This window comes from Rhea americana, unplaced genomic scaffold (genome assembly GCF_003343005.1).
Source record: "Rhea americana isolate MKP2758 unplaced genomic scaffold, rheAme1 scaffold_462, whole genome shotgun sequence".
Lineage (NCBI taxonomy): Eukaryota > Metazoa > Chordata > Aves > Rheiformes > Rheidae > Rhea > Rhea americana.
In genome coordinates, this window is record NW_028186604.1 from 128296 (window position 1) to 152444 (window position 24149).

Sequence of the window (24149 nt, forward strand, 5' to 3'; positions counted from 1 at the left end):
TTTTTTTTTTTTTTTTTTTTAAGTGTGAGCCGAGGAAAAGAGGCTTTGACACGCTGACTTCGAAGCTACTGCTCGCACCAATGGCCTTTGAAGCACTTCTCATTTCAGCGAAACTCCCCACAGCGTCGGCTCAACGAAGAACTTTTCGGCTACGGATTCAACATGTTGCTAGTGAGAGCAGCTGAGCAAACGGATGCTTTCAGAGCCATAGTTTAGAAGCAAGGATACCTCGCGTGGACCTGCTTCTTGAAAAGTTCGTGCTCACCACAACAAAATGTAACAGGTATTATTTCTCTATTATTTCCCATTTATGCCTGGTTTTGAGAAGGGATACGGAACTTGCATGGAACAAGTTGCCCCGAAGGCCAAATATTTGGTGCCATTTTATATCAAGTGAATCCTTTCAAAAAGAGGTTTCTTCATATCAGACCTGTCCAAAGAGGCTTTTCCTTTCCTCTCCTCTCTCCCACTCTCAGCCATCGCAATCCACCTTCAAGAGCACTAACATTCAAGGAGTCTCTGTGCCTTACCCATTAAGCACTTCTGATCAGGAAATCTTTTTTTTTTTTTCCTGAGAAAAACAGGACATAGAGGGGAGATAAGCAAGGTCGGAAGTAGGATTCTGTCCTAAAAGCATTGACAGCTTCACCTCAAATAAACATGTTGGAATCGGCAAGAAACGTCCTTTGTAGGGGCAGCCCAAGGCACCGGGAGATTTAGAGTAGGAGGAGATGTTACAAAATACAGCACCAGAAAATGGGCTGAATAAGGAGCATTTCAACTACATAACTGTGTTATACATCCACAACAGCTTTCCAGTCAAGAGGCCTCAGGATAGTTCAGTAAAAGACTGGCATGTGGAATGATCCAAGTCTACTTTTTAAAAAGAKAGTTTTTAAAAAATTATTGATGCTCTAGTCATTCAGCAGGTACTTACACCAGACCTGAAGCAGGACAGCAACTTTATATTGACTTACGAAAAAAGAAAAAAGAAAAAAAAAAAAGAGAAACCGTCCTCATCAGTTTTGAAAGTATTTTCACAAGTTCTCTAAAATAYCGATTTTTCAAACAATCTTTTCTAGCAGACTTCATTTTATTTAATCTTAAAAAACAAAACTGAGCTTTCCCCAACTTAGGAGATACCTCACGCACCAAGTCTGGTGGAACAACTGATAATACTGCAGTAGAACTTATCCTAACCCATAGACTGAAATACAGGCAATTTTTTGATGCATCATAGCAATAATACTCTCGTAAGTATTTTTTTTCTTCATACTTTTTTTTCCTCCATACTTCAAGAAAACTCCTACTTCCTAACATCACCTTCAAAGTCTCAATGCAAGTTTAAGGTATATGACCTAAAAACTAAACATCCATTTGTATTTACGAATGCTCTTCAGTCTAACAAAATTCTACTTCCTAAGAAATTGTTAAAGAACAAACYGCCACCAATTTTTAAAACAGAAATTATACTTTTAAGTGCCCTCATCTGGGGTATCAAATTCACTTCATTAAGCAAACTTTGAAGTCATATTACAGCACCTAATAAAACCTTGAGCCATTAYTCAGTATGAGTCACAGGCAAGCACATGATCCTGGCTGCACTTCAGCATCACACGCAAAGAACGGGGCAAGGGATCCAATCAAGATTAGGCAATTCGCTTTTTTGCTATCATTACGAAAAATATTATACCCCACCAGCACACATCATTAGTTAGATGATTTTCACATCCCTTTAAGATATCCCAGCTTCCCTATTCAGTTCTTCATGTCGGGAGTACTTGTGCCAAAGCCAGAAAAAACACCAGTTCAAAAAATATTTGCTAGACTGGGAAAAGAAACTAGATCTTATAAAATCCTACCAAAGTCACATGTTATACATTTGTATTTCAGTGCAAAACTTGCATAAATTTCATTTCCTCAAGCTTACATATTTTTATATTCTATTTCCGTATTCTCTAGAAGAGAGTAAAGGAAGAAGCAGATGATGGAAAAAGGCAAACATCGGAGACAATTCATATATCATTCTAATTCAAAGGAGAAAAAAAGTGAAAACATTTCAAACTCAAATTGTATAATTAAGTCCAACTGTTAACATGAAAAACAACACTAGTTTTATCTGGAAAAAGTAAACTGGATCTGTTGCGGATAATCCCTCTCAATATATATCATTCTCCAAGAGTGGTTATCATCCAAATTATAAAACATTTTTAGCCATTACTTTTACAAAGTGACAGTTACGTTCTCTTCTCCCTTTTAGCCTGTCATGCCAAAAGCCTCCTCTTGAGAAAAAAGATGAGACCTGCCCTGTCAAGTCAGACTTGCTTCTGCTAGAATTAACAGCAGTCAAAGTAGTGGCACAGCTATAGTTCTTAATTCAAATTATATAGGGAGGTGAAAGAACACTGYATCTTGTGTAACACTGGGAAATAAAACTATGTGGTATAACACCACATGTGCTAAAGAATTCATACTTACTCTATGTCAAAGGTAATATTTAGTGTGCAACATTGCTTGGGAAAATACAACTTSAGATAGTGGTACATAATCTATAAGAAAATCTTAGCATCTCTATTTATCCAGAGCTGTTCTAAAGTGTGTGTATAAAAAACAGAACCAAACTATTTTTGTTTATAAAAATGATRTGGGTGCACATGTGTTTGCTTGCAATTTTAGGCAAATAACTCAGGGCTCCCCCTTAGAGATCTGTCATCTGAGCTAGAAAGCTGAAGAGGCCACAGCAGCTGGGGAGATGTGGGGACAGAAAAGGAAAGGAGGTAATGATAAATAAATAAATACATAAATAAATAGACCAAGAAAAGAGGGAGTGCTGCTGTCAGAAGAGACATTTTCATAAGGTTAAAAAAAAAACAGAAGGAAAAAAAAAAGAAAAGCCCCAAACCTAAATTTGGGTTGGGAAAACCAAGCTGCTTATTTTTGAAAGGAGAAAGATCCCAACTACTAGCCCTGCATTCAGTAGGAATGACAAACGTAGTGCTGAACAACTGTGAGAAACCAGACAGCTGCTTCCACAGACTTTTCGAAAAGCCTGTCTGTCTGTGTTTGTTTACTTGAAAACATGTTTTTTGTCTCATGGATCTGAAAATTCTCCCAGGCTAACATGCACATGCCCTTTCTGCATCTTCACCTGAAGTCCTATACAACTTGCATCACCCAAAAGCCATTTTCTTTGCAAAGGTCAATTATCAAATGCAGTCATTCACCTCATCAAGGACCTGTATCACTGCTTACTTAAATTACCTAAAGCACCCTATCTGCATACTGATTTTTTTAGAATGTACAATACTTACGTAGCCTCATAGTACACAGTTTTTAAACAAATGTTGCATTTTTATTATTAGAAAGACCAAAAAAGATGCCTAATGCATATATATATATATATATATATATATATATATATATATATATATGTATGTATATGCATGTGTGTGTTTGTACATATGTGTGTATATTAAATTAACAGACTGTCAACTACCAATTCGTTATGCCCTGGAATCCGCTTATGTTTGGCAGGCATTACGTGTATTCTGCTGCAAGTAAATTTTTGCACATTTTTGCATTTGAAGAACGCAGGGAATCTGAGCAGGGTAATCCACAACGCTAGTGGCTAATATTTTGGCCAAAACTGCAGAAAGCCTTCATGGAAAGGGCTGGTTTCATTCAAGTTTCCTCAGTGAGAGAGAGAGAAGAGGTGCTTGGCAGCTACAGTTTTTCTATTTGAAGGGTAAGTGAAGTCTGGTCTCAAATACCTCAGCATTAGGAATGAAATAACAGCCTGAGAGGTTCTGGATTATTAGAAAAGTGGCTTTTTCTAAGCCAATTCACGTAGAACAGCAACACGTGACCTGCATAACGTCAATCGGCAACACAGAGATGTTTCTTTGGGAATCTGCTTTAGTCCAAGCGTTTCCCTTCAGAGCAGGTTCCCGGCGCAGCTTTGGTGGCTTCCCCTTTGCAAAACATACTGCGTTCCATGCATGAGCCTTGATGAAATGTTTTAATCTGAACACCAAGGGAGAAAGACCATATTTTCCACAAACGGCACCTGCACCTCAGAAAACTATCAATCCATCTATGAATCTACGCAGGTGATACGGAGATTTGCTTTTGAAGATGAAAAGTGTGTAAGCCACAGTGCTGCTGAAGCAGTTGATTTGGAGCTGGGGGAAGGAAACAACACGTAAATAATCTACCAGACACTGAGATACAGAGATGAGACAGTAGATTGGGAAAATGCGTGTGTGTGCACGTGCGTTGCGATTTCTGAACTGTGTCAATTGTGCTTGCTTTCCAAAGCTTCTAATTTAGCATGCCTMTGCGCTCTACGGCAGTCAAGAACGGACAGGTTCATCCTTACCTTACTTTCTTATTTTTATTCTTCTTCTTATTTTCTGTGTAATTACTAACAAATGAGAAGTTCAACAAGCCATCAACCTTCGGGCTAAAAGAAAAYACCTCTTCCTGAAAATTAGTCAGGAAAAAAGAAACTCATCTTCATTAATTCATCCACCGGCACAGTCTGAACTTCTCGCAACTGCTCCCGAGAACGGCATTCACACCTTCCTTAGATCTGACAGTAGATCTGACTTGTTTTTGAATCAAAAGCAGCTTAGCAGAAAGTGATTCAAGGCTCTGTAGACACTAAATTGTGTTCTTAATACATTAGCGTCGTGACCTAGGATTCACTAYGAAACACCCCTTCACATTTATTCTATGCAATAAACATACAAGTCAACATGCACACCTCAAGGAAAAAAAATTTCACAGAAAAAACAAGAACAACGAAACACAAGAGCRAGAGAGAAAAACCAGAAGCAAGATGAGCTTCTCTTAAAAGGGTCGGTACCTTTTCCTGGACAGAGCTGGTGTCCCCCAAGGAGAGGGGAGAGAAGTCTCATTTGTCAGGCAGGGAGGGATCTGTTCTGCACGACTACAGACAAAACAGACAGGGGTGGGACAGAGAGGTTAGAGAAGAAACCAGAGGCAGAAGCTCGTTAGTTTTACAGAAACCACCACCAGCACATTTTCGATAGGATCCATCCTCCAGAAACACCACYGACGACGGAGAGCACAAGGGAGCAGCACGCGCCGGGCGAGCCCAGAGACGTGCAAAGCGCCCGTCCGCTCTACGGCACGGCTCCGCGGCGCTTGCTCGTTACCCRGCCGAGGTTCAGCGCTAACGATCGCGGCAGCGAAGCAGAATCACTCTTCCGATGTTAAACAGCAGAAACCAAGAGGAGAAATTAAAGTCTGAGAAAATCAGTTTGACCAACATGGATTAGAAATAAAAACAATGTAAACTTCACAAAGACCGATGAACAGAAGATTTAAGAAAAAAAGGAAAACACAGGCACTTAAGATGACAGCAAGAAAAGCACTGAATGAAATAGCTTACGCRAAAAAGCTAGGACATTTACTTACCCCATTCTTGCTTCCTCAAACTCTACCGTTAGCTGCTATTATGGTTTTAACTTTTATAGTATGTGCAACGCATTCTTAATACATTTTTTCCTCCCTCAATCTGAATGCCAACGATATCTTTAACTGAGACTAAGTACATCAATTTCTGGCATGCTTAGCAGGCAAAATTTCCATAAAAAAAAAAAAATCAGTTATTTTTCTTGTCATCTAATTTATGGAAGTCTGACCAACTTGCAGCTCAATTAATAGCTCAAGACTGCTACCACCCCTTCAATATTTTGAAAATCAGATCCTTTGTTACGTTCTAAGTGTCCCATCTTTGAAAATAAAACCACATGCATTAAATAGTTGGGGTACAAAAGCTGTAAGACCCAAGATATGCTACTTAAGTCTTTGTATTTTTTCCTTGTACATGAAAATATAGCTGAGAACGACCCTGAAGTAAAATTTAAGCAAGTACTTCAATATGTTCTGCTGCAATTCTTCACAAAAGTTTTTTTTTTTTAATTTACAAGCTAATTGGAACTTTGAAGAACATGCCTATCCATCTAAAAAAAAGGATCAATTGCTGTGAATTAGATAATAACTCATCTTAAAATTCCATATTGAAGAAAACCAGAAATTACGGTGTGATGCTCAACAACCATTTTTTCATTTGACTTAGAAGATGAACAAAGGTCTTGCAGTTTTGTAGGATAAAGCAAGCAGACAGGCAGACCAACAGCTTGTTTAAATATATCAAATATCATCAAAAACGGTCATCTCTATCTTAACTGTTGTCACAATGAAAACATTCAAGAGAGGGAATACTGCATARCCTTGAAACCACCACATACTAATCAGTATTTGGTCAGATGTAGACACCTTATTCCTCTTGGTGAAGTGAAGGAACAAAGCAACAGATTAAGATGGAAATAGTAAAGGTTTTAATGAATGTATTTCAAGGAAACTATTTGGGGAATTCTAAGGAAAAAGAAAAGAAAAAAAGACGACCCATACCTGTCAAAAGAATCTGTTGCTACTCTGTAGAGGTAAATAAAAAGTTTGCTGCAGTGTCGTAGCGTGGGTGACACTGAATCCAGGGATATTAGGTCATCCTCCAATAGTCTTTGAAATAGCTGTGTATTTGAAGGGAAGACATTCAAGGGACTTATTTTTCTTGAGTCTGAGAAGCAGCCAAGCAATCGAACAGCATCTGCCAGCTTTTCATACTGGATCTCTGTTTTGAAGAAATGAGAGTTGGCTGGCTCATAGCGCATTGCTGCAGTCAATGTGCAGAACACAGTGTGAAGCAGTTCAAACACTTGATTCTGGTTTACTTTCTCCCAGCCATTCTTAGGTGGTGAGCACAAGGATCTTTCCATAGCAACGAGTAAAGATGTGACATACACAAATCCACCAACTTTTCTAAAAACCGTTCTTGTGCGGTGACTTTCTCTTAGCACTGAGAGAAGGGCCTATGGACAAAATAAAAAAAAAAAAAAAGAAGAAGAAAAGAAAAACCCAGCAGCATTACTAATACCTTGAAAAAGATATGAACTTTGTTTGGTATGCTACTAAAACTATTATTGACATTTGTCAGAATTTGGTAATGCCTGAAGTCTCTGAAGATCAGCATATCAGGGACTGTAAGAGTCCACATCCTCAAGAGCTAACAAAATGAAAAGATAGAGTGGTGGGGAAGAAGCAATATCTGTAATTAAGAGATRACAAAATTAATTGGTAAATGAGCTGCCAACAAAAAACCTTGACAAAGTCTACAAGGGAACTCAACACCCCCAAGTGATTCTCTTAATAAGGCACAGAATACAGGGATTCAAGAGAAATCTGCTCTGCCATCCTACTTCATAAACAATACAAATTCAAACTGGGCAGATGCCTGCCTGTAGCAATGAGAAATCTAAACACTTAAAAGCCTTGGAGCATCCTGACATAGGGGTCTCACTAATCTAGCACGCATTAGAAGCTGACAAGCTGCTACGTACCAGTCAAGAAGCCACAGCATTTCTCAAACGTAATACGGCAAAACAAACAACCCCCTAAAACCTTAGCCCTCCATTAACCCCCCAAAGCTTAGTTTTGCCTTTCTCTATAACGAAATTAATAAATCTCTACTTTGAAATAAAAACGAAAAACCGAATGAAACAAGATTTTAAAAGATCTGTTGTTTAAAAATAAATCTGACACAGCAAAACAAATCTGGAGAAAATGTTACTTGTGTTATAAACATAAAGTCATAGTGTAGACAGTGGAAATAACAAATATCTAGGTAGTAGAGAATAATAGTCATATTTTTCTTAATTCCTTGGCATGGGGAGGGACATATCAACCTCCAGCCAACCAAAAAAAAAAAAAAAAAAAAAAAAAAGCTGTCTTCAGAACTTTGACCCAAGTATGAATACAGAATACAGAAGAATTTTTTTTTCAGTGTGAAATACCACAAACAACAGAAAAACATTCTTGATACAAAAAAAGAATAGGCTTAAAAACAGAAAAGAAAAAAAAAAAAGCTTTCCTAACAGAAATTTCACTTCTTTGGAATCGTGCATTAAGTACTCAGCAGACAGGTAATAAAATGGCCAGACTGATTCCTTCCTCTGAGGACAGTTATCTCGACTGCTGGCAAACCTGGAGAAAAAACAAGGGACGTACCGCCTACAGTGCTCTAGGCTGTCAGTTCCATCCCCAAAACTTCCTAAAGCAGCACAGATAGAAGACAACTACAACAGGTCAGATGAAGAGGACAGAAACCCTGGCTTAATATCTTAAATCCATGGGGAAATTGCAATATCCTTCTTTCCCCTAAGTGTCATGCTTTAAAAATTACTAAAAACGTTGACAGATGAGGTATGTAGAATGAATCGTTTTATTACTAGCTTTCCTCTTCGTCTTTTTGAATGACRTAAGACTGCTCATCTACAAGAGAAATACAACAGTTCCTTCTAACAGAGATGAACCTTGCTGTATCTGAGTTCTTTCCAGCAAGATTCATTTTTACCTATTATGGCTTGCCTCGGCTTCTTTTCTATCTTAAAAAAACAGTATTATATCCATTTAAAAAATAACATCAGCTCTTCCAAGAAGAAACTGTGATCCTAGATTAGTGACCAAATATAACTAGTAATACAGAACAGTTGACATTCTTCTCTTTTCCTCCTCTACTCACAGTCCTCTTCAATTTTAGACTGATCTTTTATGGTCACAATTATTTACATTTATGCTAGCCAATTAAATACCAGTGGTTAGGTTTAGCTCTGTTGGTTAGAGCGTGATGCTAATAATGCCAAGGTTGTGGGTTCGATCCCTGTATGGGCCACTCACTCGAGGGTTGGACTAGATGWTCTCCAGAGGTCCYTTCCAACCTTACTGATTCTATAAYAAAAATGGATGTCTGCCAGAGGAAAATTCAAGCTAGGCACTGAAAATACACTTGTGTGTTAAGTGCTTGTTTTTCTATGTATTTTTCAGCATTTTTAACTGACTAATACCCTGCCAGGGAAGACTACCCTAACTGTAGGCCCTCATTTCTCACCCACTAACGATGATTACAAACGATGATGCTAAAAGCAACCATCTCGTTCACTGGTGGTCACATCTGTGATTCTGAAACTTCGTGTAGGAAAGCAAGAAAGGAACATCTAATTTACTCATTTCGGCTCTATGGGCAATCTCTATACTCAGCAGCTATACATCCAGTCAAACCCTATTTACACTGTATCRTAAGAGCCAGAGTCCTAAGCAGTACTTCATTTACCCTTAAGATGTCTGTCTTCAGCTGCAGTTCCGTAGGTGGAGCCGAGTGCATCAGTCCTAACAAAGTGCCCATATCATCTTCCCCGCTAGGTGATAACACCAGCTGCTGGATGATCATCAGCGCATGCTGCCGGCATTGCGGATACTTCACTATGTTGTGCACGCATCTTGCGCCGCCAAACTCCCTGAAAATACCTGTGCAGAAGAGGGGAAGTGGGAGAACAGGACAAGAACATAAGGAATTTGAATAATACAATCAGTAACAAATAATAACAAATACAACACAAAATGTTTCTGTTTTCGCTTCTGCAGATTGAAAGACAGTTTTTGTCGTACAGCTATTAAAAGAATTTCTCCCCCGCTCTCTCACTGCAAAGCAGAGCAGAACTTAAATGATACTTTTACAACTTTTTTCATTGAGGRTGTTGAGTACAGGGATATAGATAAGTTCTAAGAATGTCTTCATATTCAGTAGTTATTAACTTCATGTAGAATTCTAGGAGTCACGGAATGAAACAAATAAAACATAGCAGAAACTRTATCTTTAGTGGAAACTACAAGCTGTTTTGGGTAAGGACTGTGCTTGCATTCAATTTTGTTCATTGCCAAAATATAACTATGCTTCTAGATAAAAATAGCAAACTAGAAGCATTGATTGAGAAGCGCTTGAATCTATTTACACATACTGGAATTATGTTCCCTGCATAAGATACAGACATGGCAAAAGGAGAGGCCATGAACCTTGAAACGTTAGGTTTGTCATCCATTTGTCTTTTTCAGGGGAGGTGGGATGTCTCAACGGTCAGCTCCCTAGACTTCACTGACCACGAAGTAATATTTTACAATTCTTCCACTTTCAGTCTAGATTCTTGACTATCCTGTGAACCTGYCTAGCTCTGGACACCTGCATTCCCTGCCTGAAATTCTCTTACCAATTATGCACGAAGTTCAGAAAACCTTATCAGACATACTGTTTTAAGATGAGAAACAAAGCTTTGAGCGCATGATAAAGCATTTCAAGGAAACATAATGCCTATTTGTGCCCATCCGTAATGGCCTAAAACCCCTGCTGGCTTCTGGGTACAGTGCCACTGGGCTCCCATCCCAACCGTGCCACCCAAACAGCAGCCACAACTGCTTTGAGAAAAGGTTTCAAAATCATCCTGCGCGGCTCTATCAAACCCCTGAAGGTTGAGCTGGTGAAGCCTTCGAGTACCACAGTTGGTATCTCACAGGAGCAAGGCTTAGGTACCTTAGACACTCTGCCAAAAAGGTGCATGTGTAACTTAGCCCTACGGGCAGAGACCCAGCCAACATCCAACCGCTTCTAAAACATAAAGTCGTTTCCGTCTCCTAGAGATGTTATCACATCCTTACACCACCTCCTCTCATTCAGCCTTAAAAATGAAACAATTGGTCTTAAGAAAAGAAAAGAAAAGAAAAGAAAAAAAAAAAAAAAACTCTTTGCAACTCTTCCCCAGCTAACCTTTTTGCCACTCTTTTCCAAATCTTTGCTAATTCTGCCTTTTCTTACACGGGAAAACCAAAGCAGAGCAATAAATATGGAAGTGCATAATTGATTCATGTAATTCACCTGCAATCTATGCTAATTCCTCTCTAAACTTCCTCATTTCGGAATAATTTACTTGCTTCTTCATTTGTCATTGAAAAAAAATTCATCTACTAAATCAACAATATCATTTTTCCCTCCTCTCCTTTACAGCATAACTAGCTTGGTAGATACAGGGGAAGTAGCATGTGAAAAGTATCTCAGCTTCAGTAAATCTTCCAGCAGCATTATCCATAGCATTCTCATAAGCAACCCACAAAACAGCACAAATGCAACCACGACAGACTAAATGCGTAACAAATTGAAACATCAACGCAGAGTAACACCTGGGTCACTGAAATGCCTTTCTGATTTGACAAAGGAYGCGCCGCTGGGGTTTATCTTGAGCGCAGCGAATATTGCCTTTGCTGATGGAACAAGGAATGTATTTATCAAGCGTGCAGACAACCCCAAGCTGGCAGATGTTGGAAACGCTCAGCGGATGGAGCTTGAAAGTGATCTTGAAAAGTGGTCTGAAGCCACAAGTTGGAATTCAACAGAACTGGGGGCCAACCACTTGAAAATGCATGGAGTGGTAAAATGGMATAGACAACTCTGGAAGTTTTAATGGATCAGAACCTGAGTAGGAGGCAAATGCTCAGTCTAAATACTGCACATGATGGATGGGGAAAAAAAAACCCAAACAACCCAATGTAGCACCCCAGCATATTAACACAYAGGAGAGGAGGATAAAAGTCATCTAACATAGACATGGTTGCTTTAAAGATAACAGTGATCTGCATTGTTCTCCAAAACCACTGAGAACGGGATAAATATCAAGATGATGTAAGCTTAACTCATAGCAAAGAATACACGTTTGTATATGAGCAAAAGCTCTGACAAATGATAAAACATYAGAACTATCGAGAGAAGAACATTATATAAAATCCTTTCTGGAAAGTTTAATAGCTTCAAACATCTGCTCAGGATGGCCTACGCATAGGTAATCCAGCCTCAGCACGTGGAACCAGACTCGACGGCATCGTACCCTTTCTAAAACAGTGCTACCAACATTCCTCAACAGTGGTAACTAATTCTGAACTTATAAACTTAGCTAGACAATATTTTCTTTCCTCTAGAGTACACTAAGATGCAGTCATGGGCCTACTCTGAATTCCAACCCCCATTCYCAAACGTAATTTTTGATAGAGTCCTTCAGAATTAGTAATGCTGTAATCCCTTACCACCAACCAAGGCAAAGGTGTTGGCAGCACATATTCCACTCAGTTCTGGATGTCTCCAATGGACACAGGAATTTTCTTCTACTAACCCCTTTTCACACCAACAATGAACACCCTTTATTACATTTCATGGTCTTGAAAATCTTGCTTATACTTTCTACCTCGCTTTTGATCGCATTCTTTTGAAAGCATCCTCCTCTTCAGTGACCTACTAATCTGAAAATAAGAGCTAGAACAGTTATGGAAACTGCATCCTTGCCACTTTGCTGCAACATCATATGCTGTTTCTGTAAATAGAAAATAACAGACAAGTGGGACAGCAGATGGAGGAAAATGGTAGGGAGGCTTTAGTGCTCCCATTAAAATCTCATCTCTTGCTTTTTGATTGCATCACTAGTACCACTTGAGACATTGAAATAAGAACACGAGTGACTCCAGTGCCATGCTCAGGGGAAACGAATGGGAGCTGATGGCAGGRCTAAGACTCCCTCCTCTACCTGCACCGAATCCAGCTCTGCGCYGCAGACTTTAGCAGGGCCGCGCTGGGGCCCTGCTAGCAGCTGTCCTTCGGGCGGGGGCTGAAGCACTGAGCCGGGGCTGCCAGCTCTGCCCACCGGAGAGACCAACTCACACTCAGCCTGGCACTGCYGCGGAAGGAGCGGGGGAGACACGGATCCCCCCCCCTCCTTCTTGCTCTTGTCCCATCCGGACCGCGTCTGTCCTGTGCAAGGTGTTCATCAACTCCTTCAAAGGATTTAAAAGAAAACGCACCGTTAAAAAAAAAGGCAAAATCTTGACAGTTCCTGACCATCCCAGCTGACACTATCCTTGTGTTAAACTCAGATAAAGGAAAAACTATAAAGCGATTCTTATTCTGGGCCTACGCAGGTAAATACACTATCTTAGAGGCAAGATCCAGCTCACTCTGAAGTATGCCAACAGGCCTTCTCACTCCCAAAGAACACAAATACATTTTTCCAGGATCAGGAAAACAAAAACAAGTGTACAGAGAAAAATATAATTTGCCACAGACACACCATGCTTTGAATCTTTCTTTTCAACTGCAAACAAATTTTCTGACAATTCACCTGACACTAGTTCTAATAGAAAAAAAACCAGTCTTTAATCAGTCACGCAGTTCCTGTTCTGCGCCGCACTCCCCCCCTCCCCCAAAAAAACCCCTCTTTCAGTCAGAAAAAGTAATTTTCAGGCAACTGTCAACAACATTTGGGCACCAAATAGAATTCTGTCACTTTGCATTTGGTGCAGGTGTGACGGGTTCTCCACTGTAAAAGCAAATAAAAAAATTGTTACTACTTTCTACCCATAGGACAAAGAGAGCGCATTGGCTGCAATTAGATTAACTGAAAGCTAGAGAAACAAGTTTTTAAATGGCTGCATGCACTCCCACAAAACGGAATAGTATTAAAAAAAGAGAGATAAAAAAAAAAAAACACTGGATCTTCTTTTCTCTTGTAAGTCATAAGAAACAGTTTGTAATTTTGATTTAGCCTCAGATTTAGCTCGAAAGCAATATAATTTTTTAAAATCTTGGCATTGTAAGTAGTAAGTTTCAATATGTGTTTGTATGCTACGTGTTTATAAGCCCAGATGTGTTCTTAACTTGCTTCTGTGTTTTACTGCTGGAAAAGGTCCATAGGTTTCAGATGAAAACAACTGCCCTTCCTACTCTTCCCTAGGAAAAGCAAGGAAATAGGTCCCTATGACTTATTTCCCATTTGCTTGTTCTTAAATGAGAYCACTGCTGGCCACTGCTCTCATCTAACCCTGGAGCAATGATTTTCACATAGGCTAAATTTGCAAATCCCTACACTTTCTAACAGAGCTGCAGAATCTGTCAGCAACAGTAGTCCATCACCTTGCTTTCTCGCTTTTGCAAGTCCCGTAACACTAATCCAAGCTGAGGATTATAGATGGAAAGTACTTCCTTTGCATCAGCAGTGGTGCACCCACAAACACCACTTTGTTCCAACTCCCACTTAAACTAATAAAGAGAAAAGCACCAACTTAACGGGATTTTTACAGAGCCACTATGATACCGAGGATAATCTTGTCCGAAAGAGCTGGAGTTAATACAGCAGTGCTACAAACACTAAAAACATAAATTGCCAAAGGCAGGAAGATTAAATCATTTCAGAAAGCTCAGAACGGCAGCGACAATCTCCCAAAATATGAAGGCACGAATTGAAACTTAAAGACGGACCCAAATTTTCAGCCTGACTCACTGCTGATTCCCTCTTACTTTTTCCATACCTTCTGCTTTACAACAACACCTTTTATAAACACCACCTTGCCCCAAGAAGTATTCATCAGCTGATYAGTTCTTTTTATTAGCAACTATACTGCTTTAAAATCTGCTTGCATTTGTTATACCTATGTAGGGTATAAATGAGCTTACCTAGATAAGCAAGAACATCATGGGAGAACAGTTTAAGAACAACAACAAAACCTAGGGCATGACAAAAGTCTGTTTAGTAAAGTACTCTGATTTGTCCAGCAGCTATTAAATAGTGAGGATAAATTTCAAGAAACAATTTGCCCAGAAAAGGGGAGCTAAGAAAATAATAATAAAAAGAGTTACAAGCTTTACTCAGTCAGAACAGAAACCGTGTTTAAACAGTAAGCTGCCAACTGAGTTGGCCAATTTTCAGGATTGCGTTCTTCAGCGYTTGTCACAGATTCTTATTTCTCCTAGTAAAATGAAAACAAAAACAAAAAAAATGGAGGGAAAAAAAGAGTCAGAATCGAGGGAAGGAAGTGCTGGAATAAAGATGTTCCATGGCCTTCAAGACCAGAAGCCTTTCGGTTCCTCAAGGATTGCTTCTGTTGTATCACTCACCCTCCATCTGTTATTTAAAGTTCTCAAAGATAACTTTTACTTCTATTAGGTATACATACTGTTCATTTTATTGTCAAGATGTGTTGGATAATAAAAYAGCATACAGCATAACAGGGATCCGCCTGATTTTAAAAACCAACGCTCGTAACTGAGCCCAGTTTGTACACACTCTCTGGGAAGTTGCCTTTAAAAACAGAAAGTTGTCTTTCACTACGCATCACCTGGATTTTTATCAGATTTAAATAGACACGCCAGTGTCAACAGATTACATACCTAACTGCGCTTAAATCTTTCAAAATAAAACCAACATTGAAAGCCCTATTACAAATTATTACAGTGTTGTTGGCAAGTGGTGATAGGGTTTTTTTTTTAAACAAACCCTCACAAAGGAGTTCTTCCCCCTATACTATACTCCTGTTTTATACACTGTAGCCTAAACCATCCACATTTTCTTCTGAAAAAAATTAAGAGGAGAAAAAGAGCACTTCACTGTGTTTGATAATTTTACCTTTCTTTTCAGGCAATTAATCAAGATCACTCTGCCTTCAGGCGTGTGCTTCAGCGTTACATTTTCACAACTACTTTGCCAGCGGCCTCCTTACTTACCTGCATTTGTGTTTGATCCTTGTAGTAGTACTGTCAAGGTCTCCATAACCAATAAAGCCAGCTGCTTTTGGTCCTCAAATGAACTGTTTCTTGAATCCCCTAAAAAATAATTTCAGAAGGCCAAGACATAGTAAAAATCACTCTTCTGCAAAATGACGCTTCATATTTTCCACCAGCACTTTTTATTCCCCTTTGGTTTCCCCAGAAAATATGCAGCATACCCAAATTTCAAAGCAAATTAGGATTTTGTCTACAAATGCACACCCAGGAAAGTTTAACTAAAACTTTACTAACTTAACCAGCTTAACACTAAAACTTAACTACAAAAACAAGATTTAAACACAGAGGCTTTTGAGTACTGGAAGCTTAGGCAGTTGACACAGCAGCTGCATGCATCATGTCATAACTTCAATTCTTATTTCCTGAAGTCGCGGTTGCTTACCATCTTTAAAGCCTAAGAGGATCTGTCTTGTTAAGTATTCAGTACTTGAAAGAGAAATTCCAAACAAAAGCACATAACCACATTCACATGATTATATTAAATGCATTGATAATTCAACAGGTATAGAAGATGAACCAATATTGTGTGTGGTATTTCAAACACCATAGCATAACGGGAAAAAAAAACTATTATTTTTTTTTTTTTTTTAAAGAAAAACTTACAGAAGGAAGCCAAAACACAAGGGCATGTRTATCCAGGTAGCACTCTAACCAGCTGACAGATGGGTGTATTTCTGAAGAAGACCTTGATAACTGATACACCTTTCAGCAGAGCTGCTGGCAATGAAGCTTTCTACCTCTAGTCAACTGCTACCACTCATAAACAAAACTTCAGATGATAAATCCAGGTGAAACAGTCAAAGATTATAACTAAAAAACAAATGCCACTGATATACACTAATAATATTGCATTTTGAATAAAGAATATAAAAACAGGTAGGGGTAGGTGTATGTGTATGTGTACACATGCTCCTATTAAGASTACAAGTATGCACTCAAGCCTCTTTTCACAGCTGGGGTTAAGCATACTGAAACACCTAAGTACCTTCAGTGATAAAGAGAAATATATTATCTATCTACAGCAATATAAATACTATTCATCACTCCTTCACTTTCTCTTTTGTTATATAACTTAAATATTAAAACAATTACATCAAAAATCATTTAAAAAGGAAAATACGAACTCCTATTTCRCATTCGCACAGCATCTTTCATTAAAGACCGCCTCAAGCTTCTTCCACAGCATAAAGGAGGAGGAATTCCCAGGAAATCTAAGATCAAACAGCAGTCCCTGGCAGAACTGAGCCCTTTAGTCAGGCATGCAAACTCGCTCGTTCCTCCTCGTAAGCACCGGCCTCCACCACTCCCAGCCAAAGACGACACGTAGTAGTAAAACGAAGAGGACACTGTACCTTGATCGTTCAGAGCCTGAGTGGGATCTTTCAAAAGGGCTGCGTATTTATGAAGAAGATTTACCATCACCTCCAAAAGCCCCACCTCTCTGAAGACATCCTTGAAGATGTAGTCATGACGAGTGAATTTAAGAAGCGTCTTCATTGCAATGATGCTACACTGGTAAGAGGTGCTGGATTTTAGAAGGATGCTTACGCTGATCAGTTCTTTACAGGGTATGTAATTTAAGCTGAAGACAACAAATTCCAGCATCTCGAAGTATTTGGTCTGCACTTCTGGAAGTTTAGAAATTTTCTCTGCAAACTGAGACAAAGTGTGCTGTGATTCCAAAATGAAGTAGTTAGCGTTGTCCGCCATATAAATATTTGTGATGGCATCAAGGATGATTTGTGCTAGATAGTTAGTTTTTGCTTTCAAAAATGCGTTCTGGAGGACAGAGAATGCTTGAATATTCCTCACATTGTGACCTAAATCAGGAAACACAGATGGGAGGAATAAAACAGAAATTTTTTAATAAACAGTGAGCACACTCATTACTAATGATTCATGCATTTTCATAAATATCAATAAAATAACAGTACCTGTTACCTTTAATAACATATATTATATTAAAATTGATTTCTCTAAGAAGCCTTTGTATACTCAATTATACTGCAAGTTTTACAATCTAATGTTGTTAATATGACATTTTCATCTTTGAAAACAAGCGTGTGCACGTGCCGCTAAACAAATGATACTTTCCTTAAAGCAGCCTAAGGGTTGGTGAAGGTTAAGACATGATACCAGAACTAAGCTGATCCTTTTTTTTTTTTTTTAAACATGCAACAAGCTACGGTTCTAGCAGAAAACAAAAACCGAGACTACGTCATCTATCTAGTCCATAATAAAACACACTGCAGCAACAGCAGAGCGCTCTGTATTCCATCATACAGAAGGCAGGCTAAGTTTAGACTAACATGCATCCGGTTCCCCTCGTCTAACAGAGCAATAAGCAATGAAAAAGCCTCATCAGCTGAGATCAAAGCTAAACAACATGCTTGGGCTCCGAACTATCCTGTCCCTTCCACTCTTTGGAAATCACCTATGGAAGGGAGAATGTTAAGWGTAGAGAAACTCTACAGAGCTGTGGAAGGCCAGCAGTAGCCTTCCCTACACAGAGGAGTTACTCTTCCTCGATTCTGGAGATAAAGTATCTATGTAAATAAGCATATCGGTATCAAATGACAGCATGGGGAGGAGTTAAATACATTAAAAATACATAAAATACATTAAGGTATTYGGGGCTACATGAAAGGTCTGTGCACTTCTGCTAGATACACAGCAATTCTTCAAGAAGCCGAGGGGAAAAAAGAAAAAAATGCACGGTTCAGCCACTACATCACACGCAAGGCTTGGAAGTATCGTACAGTAAGAATAGCTTGGATTCTTGGTTTTCAGCTTCAGCAGCATGGCAATTATTGCAGAGCTCAGCATTAAAAAGACAGACAGAGTGGGGGAAAAAAATCAAAAATTTTTTAAACAGTGAACATTTATAAAACATTATAAACAAAATACCTAGGATGCTCGAACAGTGAAGTCTTATTTTCAAACAAGCCAAAAGCAAGCAATTAACTAGATTTTAAAATGTTTCATAAACAAAGAATTCTAATTTATGACATGGGCTCTGTGGAATGATACTTTCTTCAATTTCTACAAACTAAGATGACCAATTTAAAGGAAAATTACAATTATCTCAGCATCAAGCATCATTCCTTTCCACTCCAGCATTTTTCTACAAGAAACTTATTCAAAAATAACATGCAACAATTTCACATACTTAGGATATCAGTGTTACCTTACAAGTCGCATTAATTTGTTTCTAAGAGCAGGCATTTTTTACGCTTGTATTAAAATGAAGAATGTTGAGAAGCGGATTTAGAGCTCATTAAACATGGCAGGGAACAGAGGCAGTGACAGAGACAACTATTTATATTCTAATTAAGTATAAACAGTTGTTTCAGGCAATCAAGCAGATTAATAAATTATCTTTGATTATTTTAAGGACCCCTGGAGAAACCAAAGTTTAACCAGCTCTTTAGAGTCCAAAAGTGAAGATTTCAGCAGAATTAATTAAGAAAACATGCTAATATGTTCTCTGTAAGAGGACAACTTGTCAACCGAGTGAAAAAGTAGGTATAAGGAACTCAGAGATGCCATGGCCAATACCAGAAAATTAAATAAAAGAGATATTGTTGAGATATTTCAACAGACAGGTTTTCTCAGGCAGTTGTACCAGCAAAGCTAACCAGCTTAAGAAAAAAAATGTAGTATGTTATCACCAGAGCATGAAGAAAATACACTCTGGGTATGACCATCACTCTCTTTCCTTATTTAGGGCAAAGGGAAAACAATTCCTATGAATGCTGAACTCTCTGAATAGAGGAAGCTATTGTTCAAGGAACCGAGACATGTAAGAGAAACAGCATGAAAGTAAATCCAGTAGCCTATGAAACTAAGAACGTAACTCTCATCATCACAAAAAGTTGATAAATATCCTCAGTGTTACTAAAACCCAAGAAAAGCCAAGAGAGCAAACTAGCTCCACAGTCACAGTCAAATTGCAAAGTCCCAGCTTACATATAAAACATAATTAAATTTTGTAAATAAAAATCAATTGTGTTGTAAGAGTATATAAAAGATGTGAAAAGTACAATTATTTTTGTAAAAGCCTCAGACTTCCTCATCTCTATATCGCAACTTGCACTACTTGCAGCACACACAAAATCCACTGCTCTGAACACTGACAGTTCGTGAAACAACAAGTTTCAGCTCAGAAGACAGTCACTTAAGCTGACAAAAATACACAGAAAATAAATTTGGACTAAAAAAAGAAAAAGAAGAAGAAGAAAAGCACATCAGACGTCTGCACTAGTTTAGTAAGGTSAGATTCAGACACCGTCAATAAATCAGTGTGTATATACCGATATACCTGGCCTTAAGACATCCATGTAGAAACTACCAGTAATGCAGTGAGAGATACTTCACTCAGCGCCAAGTCCTTAAAGATGCAAGCTGTACACATACTTCTTTTGGAACCAACTACAAAGAAAAATGAACTTTGGGATCCAYATAGCTAAGCATTCGATACGCAATCTTAGTGAAAGAAGGTATTTCCACATGCCATTACAAGTGTGTTGCGTAGTATCGAGCTTCTTTCAATTCCACTGGTTTTTCTGATTGAGAAAAAGGCCGTGTGTGTGCACGTGTGTGTGTGCAAAGGGGACAAGGAGAAAGTACGCTCACCTTTGCCTGCAGGCTGCGGGACTGCAAATCCAGGTAGTAGAAAAGGTACCCCAGTGGTAACCCCAGCTGGTTTTAATTCATTGACGCCGTATGTTGTCAAGGAAGTTATCAAATTAACTAGGTCCTTCAAAGCATCCTTGGATTCAGCCTCTTTTGCCTGTTCTAATCTAAAGAAAATACAGTAGGTCATATTAGCACGAGGGCATTTCAACTCAGATCGCTTTAATCAGACATTTACTTTGCTCTGCTAATACAGAGAATATGTATTAAGAGAGCCAGAGCACGCTGAACTGTACTTTTGATGTTCTCCATTCACATTCATAACACTAAATCAGTTAAACATTATTTCATTTATGACAGCACATGGTTTTATATGTCATAAAAAATTCACCTAATCTTGCCACAAATGCAATGGCTTGCCAAAAATCAGCACGTGCACTAAAAATCACTTCAAAAATCCTCTTAAAGACACGAAGCTGATAGAGTATTAATTCTCGAACCGGCAGATGTCATCTGGCAAGTTAATTATGGATTTATTTCGTGACAGACTCTTCAGGCATTTTTCTGTGTTAATCAAAAGGTATCGTAGCACCTTTTCAACTAACACCTAGAGGCGCGCAGTTCTGACGCTGGGAACGGCCAGCAAAATGAAATCGGAATGAATCGTAAGACTGACTACGCAAACAGAACAGTCCTCGTTTCTCTTTTGATGGACCTCCCAGAAGAAAAGGGGGGAGAGAAAACTCAAAAACCAAAACCATAAGATTATTCTTCTCAATTCAAATCACTCGCTTACAAGTTCAAAGCTTTTCACCCACTTTCACCACTGTTTCAGAACACCGAGCTAGGGAAGACGGCACGAGCAAACCAGTTTCGCTTCACTGCTGAGCAAAGTGCTCACAAGCTGAATTACCACTTCATGGTGGCGGCTGGTAACCCAAAACTGAGGGGACAGGAGAGAAGAGGAGCAAGAAGTAGCTGGCGATAGTAATGCAAACCGTGCAAGTATAGCTGCAGGAGCACATCTGTATCCTYAGCACAGAGCTCACAGAAACCAACTGAAAGCACTGCTGAATTTTTGTACAATTGTTTTCTAAGCATGAACGTGCCCTAATTTCATCCAATAATTAAGATGTGTTTTATTCCTGACTAACTCGCCCTCTCCATACATCTCAGGAAGCGAGCCAGGGATCTCCATTTCCTACTCTCTTATTCAGCGTAAGCTGTATTTTTCTTCTTGCTCATCCACTCGCAGTAAGAGCCCTCAGAAACAGTTCATTCTGCATCCTCCATCATCATCTTACCCAGACATATGGTTAAACGTCATGCAACAGCTATTAGAGAGGCTCTTAGCGTCTCTGCAACCATTCCACCAATGCTCCATGCGCCCTGCTCTTTCACATCGAGTTGAAATTATATACGCTCTGCTTTGCTCTTCACAGATCTCCTGCTTTTTCGTATAAATCACCTTCTCCACGTGCTGTTTTGCGTTACCAGCCCCAAAGGGCCTCTCTGACATTACTCCCAGTGTCCACATTTCATATCCATATAGGACAGTAATCATTAAAACAGCACCAGGTATCTGAGAAAAAACAGTCTCCGTYCAGCGTTTTGACCCAAAACACATGCAGAGAGAAGACATCGCTGTTGACAGTCACTGATCAATACRTGGGTTTGTCCAAAAGCTCGCTTTTCAGAAAGAAACCACATGTTGATTTGAACGTCAAAAATAAAACTTCAGTTAAACAGCAAGAGATACAGCTGTTGAAACAGCAGGCACATTTTGAACCACCTTCCATCTCCTCCGCAATACCCAAATTGCCAGTAAATCAAAACCAGCAGCGTGGACTGCTCCCCTCCCTTCGATAATTTTGCCAGGGTTGTGTCACTCTTTCCTGAAGTAACCCTGGGAGGAAATGAGGTAACACGTTTATCCTTTAATCTTGTCAAACAAATAACTCGGCTGCTCTCTAATCGCGCTTTCCTTTTCAGGCCTCCACGACTCGAGCGACTCTGGCAGGGATTCCCCGGTCTTTCACCAAGAGAACGGGCAAGGGCAGCAGAAAATTTGTTTAAAGCACTTGATCTACAGAGGATCGGTTTCGTACCTGAGAACGAAACAACTAACAGCAGCGCATTCCTCTAAAATTCTGCCTCAACTCTGACTGAGGATTTGGGGAAAAAAAAATAAAAATGTCGTATTTACTAATACATTCATTCAAAGCAAGGTAATCCATACCYGAAACCACCATTCATACTAAATAAAAAAAATAAGTATCAGGATTCCTTAATGTATGTTTCAGCAATTTTGGCACAGAAGATAATCCCAGGTAAGATTATTCATAAATTCAGTATTTCAAATGCAACGACTATGCTTGATCTCCAGTTCAAACAAAGATACAAAAAACTCTTGGATACTGAGAAACAAATTACGTAATGGAAAACTTAGCCCAAATATTTGGGTGCCAAATCCCAGGACCTTACGCTACCGTAACAATACCGCTTCTCATTAATGGCCATTACGGCACTGTTTCCAAGCATCTTCGGCCACAAGGCACTGGATAAGCTATACAATTATAGAGTTTACTTCCACGTTTCAGTCTTAGATTTGAAAACATTATATATATATATTTAAACAGCAGTATATGCTTCTTCAGAATTTCAAATCCAAAGAATCAAAACAGATGGAGCATAGATTTAAAGCAGTAGACATGTTCTAATTCTCTGTCCAAGAACATTAAAAAAAAATTCATGAATTATGCTTCAAAGTTTTGTTTGGGTGGACATTTTCATAACAACGTTTTATGAYGTGTTAGTGGGTTAGTAGTGTCCTTCCTAAAAATGTAGACATTTTTCTGTATATATATGTGTGCATGCACACACGCACAGATATCCTAGTACTGTTAAGTTTTCTCTGTATGCCTGTACCAGAACWCATATTGAAAAAAACTCTTCAGTGCTAAGCAGCACACACCATATTTACACACACTATTTTTCACTAGTATCAAAATTAATGCAAAAATAACCCCACCTACCACCGGTTGCATCTAAAATACATTTTTCTGAATTCTAACTGAATTTTTAATCGCAAGTATTTTTAAGCACTTGCTCACTTAGCAGAAGCAGGTAGTGATACAACAGTACCACTGAAAAAAGAAACAAAGTTTCATAAATGGAGATGAGGATACAATTTTACTTTTTGATCCCTTTTCAACTCACAGCAGCCTATAATCATTTCTTTGTTCGAATCTGTTAACCTCTTCTTTTTAAAGAGGACTGTTCAGGAAAAGCTCACAGTGATCTGCCGGCATTCTTCGAAGCACTTTTGCATACCTGAGCAGGAGGTCACAAAGGAAGTTGTATCCTTGCCATATCCTAAAATCATCCAGGAGTGTTTGTGATACGTCGCTGGAATCTTTGAGAAAACATGAAAGCCCAGCAAACATTTCAACTATTTCCAGGGGAGAAAGGTCATCAGACTGCTGCATGTTCTGAACACAYGTGGACAAACATTCTTTTTCTGAAAAGAATTGTGATGAAGAAATTTAAGATTTTACTGACATGGTAAGAAGCAAAATTAGTAAAATAAACATAGCAATAAAGTAACAGTTAAGTAACTATCTTTTATCACATAACATGTAAAGTGACAGAGAGCTTGGAGATGACTAGGATTCTCAAGTGGCTTCAGACCTGAATTCTAACCTCCTTCTGCTAAACCTCCTCCTCTTATAATCTCTTCCTTTTTAACTGAGAAAACAAATGCATGTTTTAATCTATCTTCTTCCTGGTACTACCTGAAAAGTTTCAACCTGGCAACTCAGCAGAATAAAAAGGCAAATCTGGAAAGCTGATGTAATTCTAACCCCCCCTTTCCATTTATAAAACAAAATTATATGAATCATTAACTTAAAAAGCTGTGTTACTGATGTCAGGTAAGACCCTACACATAACCCTTAATACCACATCTTATTGCTGCTGGTTAACTATTCTTTGGCTAGAATAT

General features: G+C 38.8%; 1 protein-coding gene across 3 annotated transcripts in view; it reads right to left on the reverse strand.

The window, feature by feature from the left end:
- The window catches only part of WDFY3 (WD repeat and FYVE domain containing 3), a 145895-nt gene that overhangs the window by 81948 nt on the left and 39798 nt on the right, over positions 1-24149 (reverse strand). For 2 of the 3 annotated variants that reach the window (XM_085316344.1, XM_085316343.1), the window contains exons 7-12: positions 23480-23666; positions 20147-20313; positions 16864-17331; positions 15452-15550; positions 9197-9390; positions 6442-6899 (exon numbers count right to left, since the gene is read on the reverse strand). In XM_085316344.1, coding sequence (XP_085172470.1) covers positions 6442-6899; positions 9197-9390; positions 15452-15550; positions 16864-17331; positions 20147-20313; positions 23480-23666 — 1573 coding nt within the window. Of the gene's footprint in view, positions 1-4867; positions 4952-6441; positions 6900-9196; positions 9391-15451; positions 15551-16863; positions 17332-20146; positions 20314-23479; positions 23667-24149 lie in introns of all 3 variants that reach the window. The other variant, XM_085316345.1, reaches the window with a different exon arrangement.